The following is a 22,049-nucleotide window of genomic DNA, read 5'->3' as shown; positions in this document are numbered from 1 at the left end:
GACTTTTGTTACATATTATTTTTGTGGGTCAGTGTTCATAGGGGTTTCCTCCCACAAAACAGTGGGCCCTTTAAGACATCTTGATAACTAAACAGACTGTGTTCTTAACCAGTTTATTGTATTTTATTTTTTGTATCACATTGTAGCTACTTCAGTGTTTTTTGTTTTTTTTTAAGATTTAGTTTTTTAGATTTAGTTACTTAAATCTTTTAACTTCCATTATGATGAATGTTGTATGAAAGACACACACTTGGATTGTAAAATATATTCTTTGGTTTACTATTCTTGGTACTTTTACAGTGTTAAAGTTAGAAAATGTTCAAATATTTTTTTTTCAATAAATAAAATATAGTTTCTTAAAAATTGCCCATTTCAATAACCTTTTTCAAAAATGCAACACAGACAGAGATTTGACTTCCAGTATGCACAGCCCATAGCTAACAGTCCTATTTGACCTGAAGACTCTGGATGTCTCTCAATTCTTATATACAGACTGCGAGAAAATGTATAGACTATTTCAGGGAAAATTAAGTGACAGAGTTGTACAATTCAAAAGAAAGGCATAGATGACATGCAGCAAAAGGTCTCCAGTCAGAGGCAAACTGGATGTAGTGATTATGGGGTTTAAACCCTTGGTTCCAACAGGAAGACACAAAAGAGACCACTATTTAACGCAGTAGATCAACATTTTGGAAAATCTACTTATTTGCTCTTTATCAGAGACTTAGATGGGAAGGTTGATACTACTATCATAGCTGTCATAATATGACAACTAAGTGGAGGATTGACAGTTTTTTTTAGCCAAATTATAATAATTTATACATAATGTATATATAATCAGGACAAGACTATACTCCTGTTTGTTTTTTTTGCACTGCCAGATAGTGCTAGTGAGATGAGATCCAGACCACATTAGTATGTGAAAAGTATGTTTTTTTTTTTATTTTGGTGGCCAGTAAACAATAAACTCTTGTCTGCAAGAGAAGAAGATACTGCAGCATCACTTCCTTATAACAGAAAATCAATTTTCAGCTGCCTTAATCCCATCTTGTCTTTAGTATGCAACTTTTTGTAATATTGTAGCTTTTTTTATTTCTGCTTTTTAGATCAGTTGCTCCTCTCTGTACATGGCTAAAAATAATTCTTCAAAATTCTCACATCTGTCACTGTTTCTGTGGTTTACCCTTGTTGCTGTCAAGCTATACAATGACCTTTTCTCAGTAGCTTCAACACAGAATATACAGATGTTTATAATAGAAAGACGACCCTTCAAGTAAAATACAAGTTTGTAAGAGTTATAAAACACAAAAATTAGGATCAAAGGCATTAATTACATTTCTTCATTTCTGATTATACACAAAGTGATAGCTTAGTAAAACAGACCCACTCACACCCCCAAACATCATGAACACAGTTTTGACATCGGCAGGTTGAGGGTATCAACAGGTCTTTAACCACGAAAAGCTTTAAGTTATAAAATTATGGTTACAGAAGATTTTATATATTATGGTAAGTAAATGAAGCTTGGCTCTGAAATGTGCTGATACCCTCAACCTCTCCTCCAACCTCTCCTCCAATTTGTGCAGAGCTTGTCGTGAAGACATCCACATCTCATATGGACTTAGCTGTGGTATTAAATTCAGTTTTTTCATCAGGATTAAATCTGTATTTGTATCCATATGGCCGTAGATGGTACGTCAGGTACTCCAAAACATACACCTGTACAGCATAAATGTAATGAAAGGACACAACAAAATCTGAGCAGCAACCTGGACCCTGGACAGAGAGTGGGAAAAACACATTAGAGGTTAGCACAGTGAAATAAAACTGTAGCTTCGTGGTCAATACAAATAAGACTGAGCACAGGTTTGGATGCTGGATGACTGAGACGGGAGGGATATTGATTACACACAAATAACTCCATCCTCCTCTGCTTTTCTAGGCTTCCAATTTAATCCCTGCCAACCTTTTCATTGCCTTGTCATTAGGTAAGGATACCAACACTGTTTATTTATGACCAAATAAAAATATAGTTGTTTGGGTTCACATGGTCTATGTGGTCACCACCTCGTTTATGGACTTCCATGTCAATTGTGCATATTTTGTTTGGTCTCATTTCAACACTTCTTGTGAAACTGAAGGACCTGGAGGAGAGTCAAATATCATTCCTCCACCAAGACCTATTTGACAAGAAGACCTATTGTATTTGATATGTGAAATCACAATTCTGATGTGGAAAGTTCACTGTCATGTAACAGGGACTTGTTTCAAGCCAAGAAAACCCTTCTGGTTCATCTTTTTCTGTCACTGTGCACACGTCATGGCGTTCAGGCTTTCTGGTTATATAGAACCACGTACCAGTCAGTTGCAGCAAAAAATAGAAATTCTATACTTTTAAAAGTATGATGTGCAGTAAGTTTTTTCCATTCTTTTCACACTGTACTACACACCTGATAATGAGAGGAGTCTGTGGACACACTAAGGAGGGACACACTATATGGGGCTGTTGCTCTGTCAAATCATAAACAAATTGCTGGCTGTTACTTATTTTAAGACCTAATTAATTCATTTGCTTACATGCTTCCATTTTGGTGTGGATGCTGTGAAGCTCTTTTTAAGAAGGAAAGAGGTCCAAACCAAATGGTTTTCCTCCACAACCTAGCAAACCCTCATGAACTAGTTACGCCTGACATTTAAAGCTTTAAATGAACAAGAGTTTATTTATAGCCCAGTAATAACACCATTTTTTGGGACGTATGAACCCTTTAAGTATTCCTTCAGTGGTACCTGTTAGTGAGCTTGTCTAATTAAACAAGTTCAGTTCACCAACAGCAATTTTGAGTTATTACTTGTATCGCGAGATTTTCTTAGTGTTAGATGGTAGCCTGTCAGCTCTTTTAGCCTAGCGTAGCTTACCAATTTAGCCTCTCATTCCCTATAGCTCATGATACCTCAATTACACTATTAGGATGGCTTGTGTTAGCTTGTGTCCACTTTTGTAGGTAGGGTTTCCCTGCTAGAGAGAGACATGTCAGCTACTTACTTCACTGAACTGCTAGCTGGCTCGTCGCAGTAGTGACAGTAGTGAGCAAAGATTTGGTTTCGATATGCTGAAAGCAGACAGCCTTCTCCCAATTGAAGTAGACACTGCTATTTTATATAGAAATATAGACAGGTGTTTGTCAGGTTTGACATTAGGGATTTCACGCTCCGTAGGTCACAGGCGATTAGACAGCTTGCTGGGTTTATAGGAAGTGTGGTTTTGGAGTCCTCTAGTTTTGAAAACAAATCCATCCAGGAAAATCCTCAGCGTGCAGACCATCAGACTGATCAGATTTACAACCCAAACCGTCTACCTCCCCCGCCATATTACTCACAAGTTTCCTAAATATGCAAATCACCATGATATAATCACCATTCCCACCACTGGTGGCAGTGAAGTGTCCCACAAAGCATCTGATAAAATTAATCAAAACAGAATTTCCAAGTGATTACAATTGTACCTCCACATCATCATGTGTGTAGGCCACAAATTAAAAAAAAATAAAATACAAGATGTCCAATCCCTATTAACACTTCATCTACCAGTAGCTTTACAGATCAAGACCCTTAAAGTTAGTTTTATAAATATCAGATCACTAAAAACTTGATTCTTAAGCATAATCTGGATGTTTGTTCTATGTGAACATTGCTTAAACGTAATATTCTCTTACCACTAAATTACGTTACCCCACCTGACTACACCAATGCACATGTGGGTAGGGCTACTAAACAACATAGGGGTGTGGCATTAATCTGTAAATTTATTTTCGGATTAACCTCCAATCTTGATGTTACCTTTAACTCTTTTGAAGCTGTAGTACAAAAACCATCTCCATTAGTTATGAATTGCCATCTCCAGGACAACAGACTCCAACCATTCCAACCACCTTGGGGCACTCTATAGACCACCTGCCCTTTATTCACAATTCTTAGAAGCATTTTATCTCAGGTCTTAATAGATACATTGTTGAGATTCTAATTATTGGTAACAACACTTCCACTTGAATAAGCTCTGCGCCTCATTCAAATGTAAAGCCTTTCTGGTACTTGATACTGTTGGGTTCACCCAGTTTGTGCGCGACACTACTGACTGCAGTGGTAACAATCTTTACCCGATTCTATTCCACGCGATAGGTGTCTAATCTGACTCTCTCTCTTCTGTTATCTCTGACCACTTTCTTATCAAATTTGAAGGAATACTAGCTTGGTACTAACACTGGTTCAAATGTATTTACCACTCGACACATTCCATAAACTTTAACTGCTCTTGGTGAGTGACTATGGCTCCTTTCACTGCAGCATCAGGGCCCTGCTGAAAATTGTACCAGTGACTTAATCACAGCTCTATCTAGGCTCCTGGATTCAGTTGCACCCGTCACCACCAAAATAGATGGTCAAAGAGGTCTACACCCTGGTTTACTGAGGGAACGCATGCTCTGAAGCAGACCTGTGGGAGAATGGAGCGTAAATGGTGCAAATCAAAATCAGAAGCTCTCTACCTCCAGTGGCACAAGTGTGTACTTATATGATAGCCTACTTTCTCCACTGCTAGAGCACCATATTTCTCTAACTTCATCAGTAACAAACTGAGTCCTAGATTTCTTTTTTAAACTGTAGCCAAACTTATTCAAAGGCAGCCATCTCTTAGCTGCCCACCCCTTTACGGTTTATGATTTCCTGGAATTTTTCCCTCAGTAAAATAGATGACATTAGATCCAAAATTAACCCTTCTCCAGCTTCAACTGCAGAACCAGTTGAGTATTATATGTTGAGTCCCAGTTACTTCCTGCTCCAACAAATCTTCAGGTAATACAGTATCTTTTGAATCATTGTCTAATATAGTGTTGGCTTCTAAACCCATTACCTGCCTCACTGACTCTCTGCCATCTAAACTCTCCAAAGATATCTGTCTAAGACTAATCTTTTGTAGCTTTTCCGTCTGCTTTCAGGGCCTGTCAATCCACTGAAACAACACTTACTATAGTGGTCAATGATTTGGTGCCTTCTACTTGATCCAGATTCTACCTCTGTCCTGCTCTTACTGGATCTCAGTTCAGCTTTCAATACCATAAACATTTGTCTACCCTAGACCAACTGGAAAACAAATTTTGCACCTCTGGCCTGGCCCTTACCTGGTTAAAGTCCTACTTTTTATATTTCACTTCTTGACCAAATTATTCAGCCATGGAATTAATTTTTACTGCTACGCGAATGTTACTCAGCTATATGTGGTTTAAAAGACTCATGACCCTCTCAAATTCTAAAATTGGAGGTCTGTTTGTCTGCTGTGAAAAGCTGGATGTCTTGAAATTTCCTGCTGATAAATTCAGATAAAACTGAAACGCTGGTCATTGGCCCAGCCCGACAGATATCAGTTTCATCAAGTAACAGTAACTCTCGACAACTGAGTTCTCTTAGTCATACAGCCAAGAATCTGGGTGCGATATTTGATCGTACCCTCTACATTCGCTCAGTACATGCGAGACGTCACCAATACCGCCCTTTTTCACCTATGTAATATTTCTAAAATTCAGTCTTTTATGTCTATGGCAGATGCTGACATCCTAACTCTGGCCCTTATGTGATCCAGACTTGATTACTGTATTTTATTTTGTTTTCTGGCCTGCCATGTGCTAGTACTAAAATTCTTCACATGGTTCTGAATCGTGCGAGATTGAATTTTAACTAAGTTCAGAAAATATGACCACATTACACCAATTTTAGTTTCCCTTCATTGGCTCCCTATCTATGTCAGATCAGACTTTAAGGTGCTTTCATTGACATAAAAAAATTCTAAATGGGCCCCTCCTACCTGTTTAATTTTAAATCTTATATTCCATCCTGTGCTATGCTTTGTCAGAATATAGGGCTCCCGTCTGGCCCCAGAGTTAAAAACAAGTCAGCTGCCTGCAGGGCCTTTTCCTTTCGGGCCCCCTTCGCTGGAATAGCCTCCCTGCTGACAGCTTACTGGCTGACTCTGTTGAGGCCTTCAAATCCAAACTTAAAATTCATCTTTATGCCTTGTAATTAGCACCTTTTTATTTTTTCAGGCTTTGTGCCTGTCACTATTCTACCACTGGAAGGCTGATCTCTGTCTGAATGAATCAGTTAAACCAAATTTATATACTATAGTCCATGTCGTCCTGTAAACTTTCTGAAGATCAGTGCATCACTCCAACTCTGTTTGACCCCGTCAAGCACATGAGTGTCCAGACTGTTTGCCTCTCTTGCTCTTTCAGCTGTTGCTCTCTGCACCTCTTTCTGCCTCCAGAGATATAGAGTCTGGATCTGTGATTACAGGCCTCCTATTACCATCATATTCTTACTTGATACGTACTTCTACAATAACAACAACAACAACAACAATAACAATAACAATAACAATAATATTATTACTATTACTACTACTACTCCTACAGCTACTTTCCATCTCTATGTGGAACTTGCATTGTGTGTCTCTATATATTGCCCTCTCTTTCTCTCTCAACCCAATCAGTCGAGGCAGATGGCTGCCCACCCTGTGCATGGTTCTGCCCGAGGTTTCTGTAACTTAAAGGAAAGTTTTCCGCACCAGCTTCGCCAAGTGCTTACTTATCTTGGGAAATTGTTGGGTCTGTAAATATTATAAAGAGAACGGTCTAGATCGCTCTATCGAAAAAGTGCCCTGAGATAATTTGTTATGGTTTGGCACTATATAAATAAATTGACTTATGTAAGAAACCACTGTCAGCTATTTTCTTTCTCTCTCTCTCTCTTTCTTTCTGCCCATTTTCTAGAAGCTGAGTGCTGAGAATCCAGAACACTGCCTTCAGAACTGGTGACAGCTGAATTGAGAGCAGCGAGAGCCAACATGTCCTTTGGCATCAGTAAAGCCAAGCTTCTGTACACCAAAAGGATAACCCATTATTTCAAAGACAGCAGAGGCACAGAGCCTATGGCAGGGGATCCATCTCTCTGCTGAACCTTTTGAAGCACTAAGCACACCTGCAAAGAAGACACCACACCCTCTTACACCCAGGTTCTGTGCCTTTCCTCAGCCAGTGTGAAGAATTCATCTTCGTCTCTAATTAATGCCCAAATGGTTGTGGGTCCAGACAACATACCTGGTCATGTGTTGAAAGACTTTGCAGAAGAGCTCAAGGATATCTTCATAGGGACACCTCTTTAAGTCAGGCTGTTGTCACCACATGTTTCAAAGCCACCATAGTACCTGTGCTAAATAAGTGACCCTCATCCTGCCTCAATGACTAACTCCCTGTCGGACTTACATCCATCAAAAAGTGCTTTGAGAGACTACTCATGCACCACATAAAATCAATCCTTCTTCCTACCCTGGACCCCTTTCAGTTTGCATATCGTGCCAATTGGTCCACAGATGATGCGATCTCTTCTGCCCTCCACTTAGCTCTCACTTAGCTCTCACTTAGCTCTCACTTAGCTCTCACTTAGCTCTCACTTAGCTCTCACTTAGCTCTCACTTAGCTCTCACTTAGCTCTCACTTAGCTCTCACTTAGCTCTCACTTAGCTCTCACTTAGCTCTCACTTAGCTCTCACTTAGCTCTCAAACACCTGGACATGAAAGGCTCTTGTGTGAGAATGCTGATCATAGATTGCTCTGATAAGGAAACTGGGCCTGTATGGCCTGAACCCCTCACTCTACAACTGGACACTAGACTCTCACACTGAGGGACCACAGTCAGTAAGGATCGGCAATCCCACATCAAGATCGAGCACAATAAGCATGGGGCCCCCCGAGGATGCATGCTCAGTACCCTGCTCTTCACCCTAGGGACCCATGACTGTGCAACAGATTTCAGTTCCAACCAATTAATCAAGTTTGCTGATGACAACTTTGGTGGGTCTCATCGGCAACAATGAATAATCGAACTACAGAAAGGAGGTTAACCAACTGGCCACATGGTGCAAAGGTAATCTTTCCCTATATTAAGGGAAAACAAGAGATTGTTATTAACTTCTAGAAACCTGAAATCCGATGTCGTCACAGGTCCAGATATTATGCGTTAACCCAAAAAGACCGGGAAATCTACTACCTGGAACCGAATGCACCTGGAACTGTACGGACACAAACCTGGCCTGGAGATCTCCCAACTGGCACCTGTTTCACAGCTGATTGCTATTAACAAGTTAACAATAATTTAAAAAGTTGTCAAAACAAAACTTTGTGTTTTACCTAAAAAGAATTAGTCTTCTCTCCTGTGCCTGGCCATTATGCATATAATCCATCCTCCTTCCCAGAAAGTTGGTAAAATTCATTCAAGTTTTCTGTTATTTCTTCATGCTGATTGTAACAGAATGGCTAACCCAATCGTTATTTTACCAGTCCACTTGCTGTCATGGTGATGGATTACAAATGCGACTCATTTAGAATCAGCTTTGTTGCATCTATCATAATAAAGATAACTTCAACTGTTTGCCCATTTGAACTATAATAACAATTGCTCATTCATTGCCATGGCTGCTCATTTTAACATTGTTAATTTTTTATCATTCTGTGCTCTCCAAGACGAGTCTGACCTCTGCTCTCTGACCGAGTGCCCCCTCCTGAGCAGGGGGCACTCACTCAGGGGCACACACGCAGGTCATTTGGTGCCACCTTTTGGCCACAGATGAACTTCCATCATGATCATCACTGTCTGATCACAACCGGGTCTTTTCTGATCCACTTGGGTATCACACATAATGTCAAAAAGACCCGGGACGCGCAGCAATAGAACGGAACATGACCAAGATCCGTATGACAGTAGGAAATATGGATCCTAACCTGTATGGGTCACGGATCCGGTCCTCAGGGTTTAGGTTCAACCCGTGAAGACCTCTAGTGTGTACATCACAGACAACCTCTCCTGGACTAACAACACTATACAAACATAAATGCACACCTATAGTCTTATGGTTTTGTTTTTGATCTGTGCCTTGTCACTGTACCCCACCCCACAACTCTCCCACGCCATCATCCAATATGAATTAATTCAGGAATGCATGCAGGGATAGTGGGCATCTTGTGCTCATTCCATGAAATTTCCTGAGACCGGGCTTAATCCAGATAGGTTTAGTAGGTTTTTGTGTATAGCATTGCTTACCTCTACTGGAGTGTAGTGGTCATAAATCAGATACCAAGGCCGTGGTCTTGGGGGCTGTCTGACCAGGTAATGGTCTGGTGGGTAAGGATGAAATGTTTGTCTCCCCTTCACATCTCTGGAGTCTGCTGGCTCCACCTTCATCGTCTCCATACATTTCCCAAGAGCCATGTCTTCTATGGTAGAGAAGTGGGTACATTCCCCCGAATCGAAGCCTTTGACAAATCTTCTCAGTGCTTCCCTACTGAGGACATAACCTGCTCCTCCACTCATGTAGCCTTGACTGATGAAAGGGGTAAACCTTCTGCCAAGGTACAAGGGCTTTTCTGGATCATATTTCGACAAGGTGTAGCGTAGATTCTCTATGACCACGTATGTGTCATCATCTGCTTTCAGGAACCAGTCTGCTTCCTCCAGGTGGTGCATGTGGATGTACTGAAAAGCTCGAATTGTCTTCCAGTACAGGTTGTCCCTCCCCTCACTCACATTCAGCTCGACAGTGGGGAAGTCAGTTTTGACAGAGCTCATGTACAACACTTTATTGCAGCGCTTGGCCCATGTCTCTCTGATGTGCTTGGTTCGGGATTCCAGGTTCTTGGGTCCCGTCATGATCCAGCATAAGATCCGATTAGTGTGAGAAGAATTAGCAGCTGAGCTCTTGTTGTCACCTGGAGTTATAACAAGCACAAAATATCAGAAATGAGCTGCATGGACATTTTAGACAGGACTTCACGTCATCAGTACAGAGTCACAGAAGCCACAGATGGGACTGTTGAGTCAAAAGGTTAACTAAATATGTAAGTAATCTTTACTTACATTTTCAGTTAAACAATGTGTTTCAGTTCCACCATTACTATGTTTAAACATTTTGATGGTAACAATACTTTCAATAATTTATAATACTATGATTAATGTCATTCTCAGAAGGCATTATGAAAATAGCATGGCACTCCTTTTTAGTAGCAGTCTGGTTTTTATTAGTCATAAAATACCAATCTAAAAAAGGCAGAGCAGAGACAGCAGGAAAAGCAAACCTGGAAATGACTTGATATGCTACTATTAGCTAGTTAATCTACTGAAGCACTGCTAGTTTATGAACGCTGAGTGGTAACGTTCAGTGAGAGTGGACAATATATTTTATGTGACAAAGAGGAAACTACATTCGTTCTCATTGGTCAGTTTCAGCTCTGGCCATAGTATTTGTTGGTAGTAATGCAGAGATGTGCACACCGGTGGATGGTGCTAGTGGCTTCCAACAGCAAAATATACCTGTGCCAACAACCAGCAGCTAAAGTTATTACAAAGTTCTTGTATCACTGCTGGATCAATACAGACTGGAAAAAACGTTAGGATTTTCAGGGACAGTTCATATGTGGCTGGTCCAGGTTGTCTAGGATAAAGGAGGCATGTTGTTGCTGCTGCCGCCAGTAAGTGGTCGGGTTTGTACAGTTAGGCGTAATGCACTTTTATTATCAATTTAGTTGAAATTACTGCACCGTAACGGCAGTTAATTGTATGATGACTTACTAAAGTTCTTGTCTATTTTCCTTTTTAACACGTTTTTATTTCATTTCATTCTACTTTATTTTTCTCTTTAATGTGTGTAGGAGATGACCTCTGTAAAGCACTGTAACTTGCCAGTTTGAAAGTAAACCTGCCTGACCGAAAAATAATCCATCGTTTCCCTCCTCTTCAGCGTTTGGCACTATAAAAAGATACCTACATTCTTTGTTTGATTGAAAAAGAGCAGCCAATATGTTTTTCATGTACTGTCCAACTTTTTTCCTCGTATGAACTCCACACACAAACTTGTACTTTTTTGTGAGGACACTCATTGACATAATACATTTCCTAACCACTTAAGCCAACCAAAACCTTAAAACCAAGTCTTTACCCTCAAACAGCTATTTAAAGTCTTGCCAAAGACCATCCAAAATGTCCTCACTCCGTAGGGTTTATAACTCAAACTGGTCCTAACAAAGAAAGAAGTACACACACACACCTTTTGTTTGTTTTAGCTATAATCGGCACTGACCCAAGGGACATGCAACTTTACTTCTTGTATTCACATTTCACTCATGTATCTTTTTACCTGTTAGTCATTCCTACTAAAGACACTGAGGAATGCAAGAGATTACAATGTTTCATAACATGTAGCGAAAGCAGCTTTAAATAGTTTCCTCCCAACTGAAGGGAAACCATGTGTTAACGAACTTTAAACTTTCAGTTTATAGTGAACGTTTAAGGTTGGTTAATTTTTAACTTAATGGTGAATCACAAAACAAAGCCTTGCAACTCCTTAGACAAACTGTTGCCCTAAGCTTTGGTATATACAACCTGTATGTAGACACTCAGAGCTGAAGTATGCTGGTATTTTAGAAATGTCAGAGCCACTGGAAGTTACTTTTGTCTAGTCTTTTCTTATAAAACTAAATAACCATTTTTGAAAAGGAACAGGATGACATCCCTTTATGGTCAGTCACATTGCAACATGTTCAAGTTAAATATTTTGAATGCTACTGTAAGCATATTTGGTGCTCAACTTCAAGTTGAAAATATGATTTGTGCCAGTTGAAAGCAGCATCAGATACACCCAATTTATATCAGATGGAATAACAACTGGACAACTGGAAATGTTTGGACCAAAAGGCAAATAAACAGACTGTACAAAATAAAGTCTAGTATGAGTCCTACCAGATTTTTAAATCAATCTATTGCAGATGTACTCTCTCATTGTCTCTGCCAAATTTACTGTTGTGCTGGCCTGCAGCAGGTCAAATGCTGCCTCCATGAGAAATGGAATCAGCCACTTCTACAATATATCTTCGGGAGGGCACAACACACAATCATATTATCCCCCAATGTGCGCACATATCTTGACAATTGAATATAAAATGCCAGCAGTGATGGAAAGCACGTGTAGTAAAGTACCATTCTTACAGTAAGTACAATTTAAGTATTTTGAGTACCATTGTATGTTACATCTATTGGGCAGAAGTATAAAGTATTTCAGAAGTAAATATTGTACTTTCCACTTCTGTGCTGTTACATAAGTAAAACTTTGAATGCCAGACTTACTTCTAATGGGGTATTTTTACTTAAGTTGAGTATCTGAATACTTCTTACACCCCTGGTTGCTAGTGCTGTGACAAACAAAACCTTTGCTGGCTTTCATACTCACAAACACAGCCAGTGGACCATTATTAGGACAGACATCTTGATATATAGTCAGGAAAGCGCAGGTACTGTATGACTAATGGCAAGAAAGGTTACATTCCATTTAGATGTGTAAGCTCCAGGGCAGGGGTGGTGTTAAAATGCAGACTTATGAATTGCTGACGGTTTGAGAGGTATTAATAATTGGAGCTATGCTTCCTGCTATGAGAAATTCACGTTTGCTGTCATTAAGGCCGATATGGGTCTATTGCACAATGAGTCATTAAGTACTGCTGCCAGAAATTTGCCAGTTTCACAAAGATAAACTTTGACTATAGCTTAGTTATAACAAACAGTAAAACTTCAGATAGATGTCTAAATTCATCTGTTACACAATGCACTTTCGTTCTTGACTATATTAAGCAGGACTACAGAATGAATTTTGGGTAATTAAGACTTATTTTAAAAGTAAAAATAATGGCTGACCAAGTAACTGCATCCAACTGCTCAGCTCAGTTTACACCACCAGCAGAAAATTACGAGTTACGAGTACATTTTACTTGGAACATAAAGCAAAGAGTGTAAACAATTTAGAAAAAAAAAAAAAAAAAAAAACCAAAACTGATATGTAAAAAATTTGCAGCAACAGTAAACAGTTAATCCTGCCATTGACAGAAGCATCAAAAATGTAAAAAAAAAAAAAAAAAAAAAATTATATATATATATAATATATATATATATATATTATATATATATGACATGATACAAGATGTAAATAAAGAAATGTTTAAAAGAAATCCTAAAACGGGAGGAGGACCACAAGAAAAGCTTAAAGACACTACAGAAATGATGCTGAAGATATACGTTGGGCATTCGCCTCTGTTTTGGAGTTTAATTGGTGGATGAGAAAGCGGAGTATGCTGTGCGACTACCGGGGTTGCTGAGAGTCAAAAGCAAAAACAAGTTTTACTTTGTGACAGTGGTTGTGGTATGCTAATGGTTGAATTGGTAGGTAGCTAGGTAATGGTTTAACGATACAGCCTATGAGGAAGCTACTGGCAAGTTACATGTCAACAAACGCTATAATGTGGGCTTCAGAATAAAGTAGTGCTTTTGGAGTTTATTTTTGTTTGCAACTCCGTCTGCAGTCTGTATGATACAGCAGGAGGAGGAGAGGAAGGGAGCAAGAGAAAGGGAGCCATGTAATCAGAGAGGGGAAAGGAAAGGAGATGTCAGCTGCAGCTGGTCCGAGCGAGGTCTGCCCTTCAGTGTTGGAGGGAACTACTGCACCTCTTCATGTAGCTAAATAAAATCTCCAGTTTCAAGAAAATGGCTGCTTGATACCAATGTTTTAAAGCTTCAGCAAGATAAATTGAAGGTGGAGATGCAGTTAATGTTAGAGTAAATATGTTGTGTACTTCTAATACCTTTCTGTAATCGAGAAAAGTTTTAACATGAATTTTTTTAGACTGCAGTTCTGTATTTCTTTGTCACATTATTTAAAGAGATTCATCAACTAGTGCTCAACAGCTCATTGTTATTGGGGTTTTAATTGAGTAATTATTAATTCATCAGAGCAATTTACTGAATAAACATGTATATACTGTATGTTAATTGTCTTCTTGTTTCACCTGAGTGATAAAAAAAATCAGCAATATGTGTTATGTTTTTTACTTATGTCTTTATGTAACTGAATGGACAGAGGAGGTAGGCAGCATTGTGGCTCAGTTTAGTGTGATTTTTTGTTTTGATTTCTGGCAGAGAAAAGTTTGTCAACATATACATTTGGATCCATATATATTTGGACAGTGACAATTTTTCATAATTTTGCCTCTAACTTTGCACAGTGGATTTGAAATGAAAAATCTAGATGTGATTGAAGTATAGACACTTACTTATAAGGGGTTTAACAAAAATATCACATTAACCATTTAGGAATTACAACCATTTTTATACATAGTCCCTTTTTCAGAGGCTCAAAAGTAATTGGACAATCGACAATTGAACAGTTTCATGGCCAGGTGTGGCCTGTTATTTCATAACAAATTAAGCAGACAAAAAATCTTGAGTTGATTTCAAGGGTTGAATTTGCATTCGGTAACTGTTCATGGGAACTCTCAATATGCGGTCGAATGAGGTGTCAATACAAATCAACAATTTGTTACATTCTTAAGAAGTAATGCTGTGAGGAGCTCAGCATCACCAAAAGACCGGGAGGACCACGGAAGTAAACTAAAGTGGATGATGACAGAATTCTTTCCTTGGTGTCCAGGTCTTCAATAAAGAGACGCCTTCATGAATGTAAATACAGAGGGTTTACAACAAGGTGCAAACCGCTGGTAATACTCAGATGACGCCAAGATTAACTTGTAGCAGAATGATGGGAAAAGAAGGGTATGGAAATGGAAAGGAATGGCTCATGATCCAAAGCCACCACATCATCTGTCAAACATGGTGGAGGTAGTGTTATGGTATGGGCATGTTTGGCTATCAATGGAACTGGGTCTGTGGTGTTTATTGAGGATGTGACTGTTGATAGAGGTACAATTCTGAAGTATACAGGGCTATACTATCTCCTAAGATTCAGTCAAATGCTGCAAAAATGATTAGATGGTGCTTCACATTACAGATTGATAATGAAACAAAACATACCACAAAAGCAACCAAAGAGCTTCTCAAGGCAAAGAAATAGAATATTTTTCAATTGTCAAGTCAGTCACCCGACCTCAACCCAATTAAGCATGTACAACCCGTGACACTGATGATTTGCGGAGACCCACAGGGTCATCAAAATTTAGGAAACTTCCTATTGCATAAACTTTGAACTGACCTGTAGCAGAGCTGGGATACTATGGCTTTATAATATGGTAGGGCACAGTACTTCTGCTAATTCTTCAATCAGGCTCAGGATAGTTTCCTTGGGCTCAAGAAAATGATTGACAATGTCCCCACTGCTGTATATTTCCAGTGGTGCGGTCTCTTAAGACTTTCCCTTCTCATTGCTCCCTTGAACACATCCTCAGCAGCTGCCCAACAGCCCTGAGGGAGGGCTGCTACCTCTGGCGACATAACCAGGTGCTGAAATCATTTGGAGAGGCAATCTCCAAAGCCATGACCGACAACAAGCATGTCCATGGCCAGAGGAACATGGCCTTTGTTAGGGCTGGATGAGCTGCCTTAGCCACAACCTAGATCAGCAGCCAGTCTCCTAATCTCTGCGTCGAACTCGGAGCTGCAAGTCTACTTGGGGAAGTAACTAAAGTTTCCAAACCATGTCAATACAACTTTGTTGAGGCCTGACATGGTGCTATCATCAGCCTCTTCAAAAGTAGGTGCTCCTTACAGAGCTGATAGTTCTGGGAGGACTGTATGGAAGAGAGCAAGAGCGTGACGCAAGCCAGGGTCGGATCAACCCTGGTTGCTGCAAGCAGTGTTGAACAAGCCCTTGCACCTTGTGCCTGTGGGGGGAGTGGTATACACAGTGTTAATGCAGGTTGTATGACATGGCTATCAATTTGCATGATCGTCGGATACAAAACCAATGACTTAAACATAACTTACTGTGTCCACCAGTACCATTTGTATCATGCATTAAGGCAGGAACGTGCACAGGGGCTTGAGTCACTGTCTTTTGACCTTAGACAAGCTTCACAATACAGAATAATCAAGGTCTTCAGGCTTTGCATATATAATGTTAAATGGATCTGGTCAAGAGTACATGAAAGTATAAAACGTAATTTCATGTTGCCAGTAGGTGACGATATGACTGTAGCTGAATACTGGCATGTAGACGTCTTTGGGCCAAGACTCTTATCAAATGTGAAGTTTGGGGCAAACATTGTATATTTGAGTTACAACAACTTTGTCTTTGAATGGCATGTCCGTGGCATGCCATTCAATGAAAACTCAAAGCTTTGCAATATAGTATTGCAAAGGTCTTTAGATTAAACTGACCAAACCTGATGTAAATCGTATCAATTCTCTAGGAGCTCCTTCAAGTATGACCCCTGAAAATGGAAATATACACTTGAAAATTTTACATTAAAAATCAAAATTGCCAACATCCTGTGGGATTTAGAGTACGGCTCCAAGAGGCTTTTTTAAAGTCTTGTGAATATACAATTGCCTATCCAATTTGGTATGTGTTGGTGAAAGTGAAACGTGGGGAGCTTTCCTTTTGAATTCTGTAGGGGGCGCTTTCTATACTTTGACACAACAATACCAAAGACCAAAATCAGATATCCATTTTCACCAAGTCTGACATGTGTGCCAACTTTCATGAGTTTTCAAACAACCCAAGAACCTTTGTTTTTGCATTTAAAGACTGCAAATAAGAATAATAATAATTAAAGCTGCAAGTAGCATTGATTGGGCTCTTGCACCATATTGAACATTGGGTAGGATGCCAGCTGACGGCTCTGTACACTGAGATTGCGCAAATTAGTAAAATGTTATTTCCTGCGTGGAGTGCATGGCGACAGACATTACGTTTTACACATTTTGTATTCATTCCTGTGTTTAGAATGTTGCACTATTGAACATGCACCAAACATGCATCATGTTTTTGTTTAACAATTGCAGACAAGATAAGGCAACGTTTATGTAAATAAAATGATGATTGTTACACAAGGCTTACTTCTTGTAGCCAGTAGGCGGCGCTATTACTGTGATTCAATATTGGCTGTAGATGTCTTCAAGCCGGGACTCTTATCAAAACATTTGAAGTTTGGGAAAGATCTGATGATGTGGATTCGAGTTACAGTTTTTTTTCATGCCAAAAGGTTGAAATTCACCAGCCCGCCGGGGAAAACCAGTGAAAACTCACAATCTCCAGAATAAAGCATCAACAAGGTCTTAAGGTTTTCTGACCAGAATTGAGGTGGACGTGGTTAACCCCCTAGTTGGAGTACATCAAAATATAAAACTTCCTCTTTCACGGCAAAACATTGAAATTCGCCACACCAACAAGGCAACACCGTTCTATGAAAAGTTACAATTTTCACATCTGCAAGCAGGAATACAAAGTTGGAAAGATAACATTTCCTGTTTCCAGTAGGTGGCGCTATGAGTATAGCTGAATACTGGCATGTAAATGTCATCAGGCCAGGACTCTTACCAATCGTGAAGTTTTGGGCAGATGGAGAATATGTACAGGTAGGTCTATACATATCTGGACAGTGACAATTTTTGTAATTTTGCCTCTGTACCACCACAATGGATCTGAAACAAAGCCATTGAGATGTGATTGAAGTGTAAAATTCAGCTTTAATTCAAGGGGTTTAACAAAAATATCACATTAAGAGTTTAGGAATTACAGTCATTTTTATACATAGTCCCTCATTTTCAGAGGCTCAAAAGTAGTTGGACAATCGACAATTGAACAGTTTCATGGCCAGGTGTGGCCTGTTATTTCATAACAAATTAAGTTAAAATGAAAGTAATTCCTAAACGCTTCATGCACGAGGGAGGTAAAATTACAAAAATGATGTCACTGTCCAAGAGACTAATGGACCTTACACAGTATATTTGACTTAGAACAACTTCCTCTTTCATGGTGAAATATTGAAATTCGCCATGCGACACGCCAACTGAGCAACAGCAAACTGAGAAAGTTTGCAATTTTGTATCACAAAAGATCTTCAGATTGCACCGACCACATTTGAAGGCGATCTGCTCAATTCTCGTTAAAGTACAATGCATGTAAAAATGGAAAAACTGTGCCAAAATTGCACAGTAAATTAGCGCATTTATATATACACACACACACACACACACACACATATACACACACACACACATATATACACACACACACACACACACACACACACACACATATATACACACACACACACACACAATATATATATATATATATATATATATATATATATATATATATATATATATATATATATATACACACACACATACATACATATATATACATACACACACACACCTTTGTTATGATTTTGCGCTATATAAATAAAATTGAATTGAATTGAAAACGAAAAGTCAGGACACTAAGAACTAATATTTTTTTTTGGGGGGGTGGGGTGGGGGGTATGGCATCAGAGAAAGACATGCAAATAATATGACCGATTAAAAATGTAACAAAATGCCTACCTCTATCTACATGATGTTCACCATGTTTGACATCATGCGTGACGTCCCTCACTAAATATATGACCTGTTCTACTGAAACATTCAAGTCCAATAGAAAGCGAAGGCAGAGAAATCCCATCATCAGTCCAGTGGTGAAGAATAAATTAGACAGAATGTGCCTCATCCTCCTGATGTACCTGTCAGACACAATTTGGAATTAGACAGATAATAATTAAATCACCGAATGCACGGTATATGTGTGGTAGGCTACTCAGATATTTGCTCTAAAATTACGAGAGTGAAGCTTCTTTAAATATTTATCTAGGCAGCTGTCAGGAAAGAAGTTCAACTGATATCGTTACAATAAAACCTTTTAAAAATCTGAAGAACAGTAAATGAGCTGCGAGAATAATTTCCACCAGAAATTATTTGTACCTTGTAAGGAATGACCCCCAAGCCTCCGTATGCTGCTTCTTGCTTCAGAGGAACAAAAACGGCGCACACATACAGTCGGACCCCTTTTCTCTCCCGCGCAGGTGTTTCCACTAACACTGGGATTTCAGGTCTTCAGATTCAAGCCAGGTGGAGCCACGACGGACACATCCCGACGTCATGACACTCTGCAAACAGCGAAGCGCACCAAGAGGAGGAGGACGCGGAATGGGTAACATTACACGGCCACCAGGAGGAGAAATCAAGGATTACTTACAGGTAAGGGCTAATAAACCACTTCGAACCGGTCACTCTGAGGCAGAAAGGTTAAGAAACTAGTTCAGCATCATGACAGTGTGGTCTGTTAAAACTGCCAGAGCCACGTGAAAACGCTTATTAGGTCAAACATTATTTTACCAATTTTACTTCTTAAATAAACTTATGATGATATCCTTAGACTTCATTTCCTTCATGTTGTACTTTATAAGCTGTGCTGTAAGAGGGTTTCAGCACAAGTATACAGTGCATAGAAGGGGAAAAAGCTGTTATAAGTTTATAAAATGCCTTACATACATAACAGATAAAAACAATGACAAAAATACATACAATAAAATACATCATTAGTACATAGAGAAATGTATATTATAAATATAGAGAATATAAAAATATATATAAAAAATGACATACAATTAAAAGTTTAAAAAATAAGCACTAAACCAATGAAAAGCCAATTTGTAAAAATAAGTTTGGAAAATCATGTGGAAAGTCATTTCATATTTGAAAAATTCACATAAATCACCTCTTCAGTTCTTTTTCCATCTGTCAGTAGTAGAGGGCAGAGGTTATCACGTTGAAAGGAAAAGTTCAACATTTTGGGTAATAAACTCTTTTTTTTCCCTTGCTGAGAGTTAGATGAGAAGATCAATGCCACTCTCCTGTCTGTACGCTAAATGTGAAGCCACTGCCAGCAGCTGGTTAGCTTAGCTTAGCACGAAGAAAACAGGGAAAAACAGCTACACTGGCTCTTTCTAAAAGTAACAAAATACACCTACTGCCACCTCTAAAGTTTAGCTACTAATTATGCTTTATGTCTTGCTTATTTAATCCATACACTGATTCCAACCGAGAAATCATCTGGCACATACCCCCCATAAATCATGTCACTTGATAAAATTCGCATGATGTAAGGACGTGTGATTTTCAGATATTTCAAACGTGAAATGACACACTAGAGCCCCACTGACTTAGGGGCAAAATTCGGTCCTACTAATCTTCTGTGTGATGTGATTGAATCATCTCTCAAAGCATTGGGGAGTAGCAGATGTAACAAGAATGACAAGTGATGTGAAAAAAAAAGGGAGGAGGTGAAAGTTTTGACTTTCATCAAATCAGGGTGATATTTGATTGTAGGCCGTTTTTTGCTGAAAATCTGAAAAGAAAAAGTCATACAGTAGTGGACCAGGAAGGAGAAAAAGATCATTATTTTAGTTTATGATATCTTTTCTACATTCCTTGCCTCTAAGATTACAAGTACTAAGAAAAAGGAGGTGCCCAAAACAGCATCTGTTTAAATTAAAGTGACCATGGCCGTAGCAATTATGACTCTGGTCAATCAGGAGCAAAGGAGGAAACAATTTAAGTCCACAGAAGAAGGAGGTTGGGTTGGATGGATGGTCTAACAAAATGTAGGACAGACACAGGAGACCAGTGTTAGTTTCCCGTTCCAAGTGTCACTCAACATACAGTAGTTATTCTTGTGACCATGATGACAAAGTACCTGTGATCTTCTGAATTGTTATTTTAACCATTGCTGTGTAATATCATACAACAATTTTTTTTTTTTTTGTAGCTTTTGTGTACACATGACATTCTTGGTTTGGCAAAAGGTCAATGCCATGTGTTTTTTATTGAATTAAATGATACCATGACCATCCCTGGAAGACAACAGTGGTGTGGGGAGAAACAGAAACTTTTGGGAATTTGTTGAAATGACACTTCAACACGGAGAGGAACATGAGCTGCCAGGGCATTTTCATTGTTCAGACAGGTATTGAGTCATTTGAGTCTCAAAGAATTTGCTGCACCATTTCTTTTTCCGTTATTTTTCAGCAGCTATTATGTTACAGTAATCCAGTGAATGGATGTATTTTATTATTTCAAATGAATGAATGAATAGCTTTATTTTCATGTTTGTCAGTTTACATGACCCATCTGTCATGGCATTATTCAAACACATTAATAAACAGCAAATCAGATATTCCATATGTAACTGGCAGTGGAAATTCTTCAAAGCTACCGTTGGCCAGCTTGTGGCTCCTCCTACTTCTTGGTTGCTAACAGGCCTTATAGAAGGAGTGCATGTTAGCTCAGTGGTAGGCTGCTCTTCCTCTCTGGGTCAGTGTCTTGGAGATTCCCTGGAGTGTATGCATAGGAGTGCACTGGAGCAATGCTCTGCCATTTTTTTTCTCCAAGTGGGGAAATAGAATATTCGCAGTTTGCATAATCCACTTGAAATTCATTTACCTTTTTTTAAGTGCTTCAAAATCCAATCATCACTAAAAACAAATCGAATGCTCAAAGTTGTCATATTGACATTTAAGGTATTGATTGATTCACAATATCAACTCATGAGTAACATGGAAGAAAACATTCCACCTTAAAATTTGCTGATAGCTGCCGGTAGCCTTTGAGCAGCATAATGAATTCAATCATTTTTTTCTCTAGTCTATATGTTAACTAGTAAAGATGAAAGGGCATCAAAATAAACTTCAATTTTTTGGTACAGCAAAAAAAGGTACCTAAAAAAAGGTACCTAAAGTTTACAATGATATAGTTAAACAACGATATAAATGTACATGCCCACGTTGGGCAAATGTACAGCTTCCCTGGTTGTGTTTCCAAGCAAGTTATTTTTCCAGTGTGCGGAACCTGCTGCGAAGAGGCAGGGCTGCGTACTTATCCATGGGCAAAACCAAGATACAGCACTCCCACAGCTGCTCTTTGTTTGCTCCTGTTTGTATTCAGTTTTCCTTTGTTTGTTTAGTGCATTGGTATTGGCGCCAGCCAATCAAGCATCTGTTCTTTTGTTTGGACCAAATTAATACTAAAGATTAGGGCCTTAACAGGCAAGATACAGTGGAAACTTAGGTGAGTCTGAAGACAAAGAATTTTTTTTTTTGTTCCTTCCGTTTTGCGTTTTTTCGTTTGGGTTC

At 39.0% G+C, this 22,049-nt stretch overlaps 2 protein-coding genes across 4 annotated transcripts in view; one reads left to right on the top strand and one right to left on the bottom strand.

The window, feature by feature from the left end:
* Nucleotides 1–1,225: 1,225 nt before the first annotated feature.
* On the bottom strand, nt 1,226–19,083 carry si:dkey-202e17.1 (uncharacterized protein LOC555344 homolog). 3 transcript variants are annotated; one of them, XM_040121550.1, is made up of 4 exons: nt 18,841–19,083; nt 18,427–18,602; nt 9,145–9,809; nt 1,226–1,719 (listed from the first exon to the last, which is right to left on the bottom strand). In XM_040121550.1, exons 2-4 carry the CDS (start codon nt 18,587–18,589, stop codon nt 1,612–1,614), a joined length of 936 nt encoding a protein of 311 aa, XP_039977484.1. In that variant the 5' UTR covers nt 18,590–18,602; nt 18,841–19,083; the 3' UTR covers nt 1,226–1,611. The 3 variants fall into 3 exon arrangements, with proteins under 3 accessions (XP_039977484.1, XP_039977483.1, XP_039977485.1); XM_040121549.1 differs by having other exon boundaries at nt 1,226–1,776; nt 18,841–19,080; XM_040121551.1 differs by lacking the exon at nt 18,427–18,602 and having other exon boundaries at nt 1,226–1,776.
* The window catches only part of sdhaf3 (succinate dehydrogenase complex assembly factor 3), a 17,271-nt gene continuing 13,990 nt past the window's right edge, over nt 18,769–22,049 (top strand). The window contains exon 1 of the mRNA XM_040121553.1: nt 18,769–19,116. The gene's annotated coding sequence lies outside the window, so the exon portion shown is untranslated. The remainder of the gene's footprint in view (nt 19,117–22,049) is intronic.

This window comes from Xiphias gladius, chromosome 24 (assembly GCF_016859285.1).
Source record: "Xiphias gladius isolate SHS-SW01 ecotype Sanya breed wild chromosome 24, ASM1685928v1, whole genome shotgun sequence".
Lineage (NCBI taxonomy): Eukaryota > Metazoa > Chordata > Actinopteri > Istiophoriformes > Xiphiidae > Xiphias > Xiphias gladius.
This window is presented reverse-complemented; position numbering and strand designations above follow the sequence as displayed.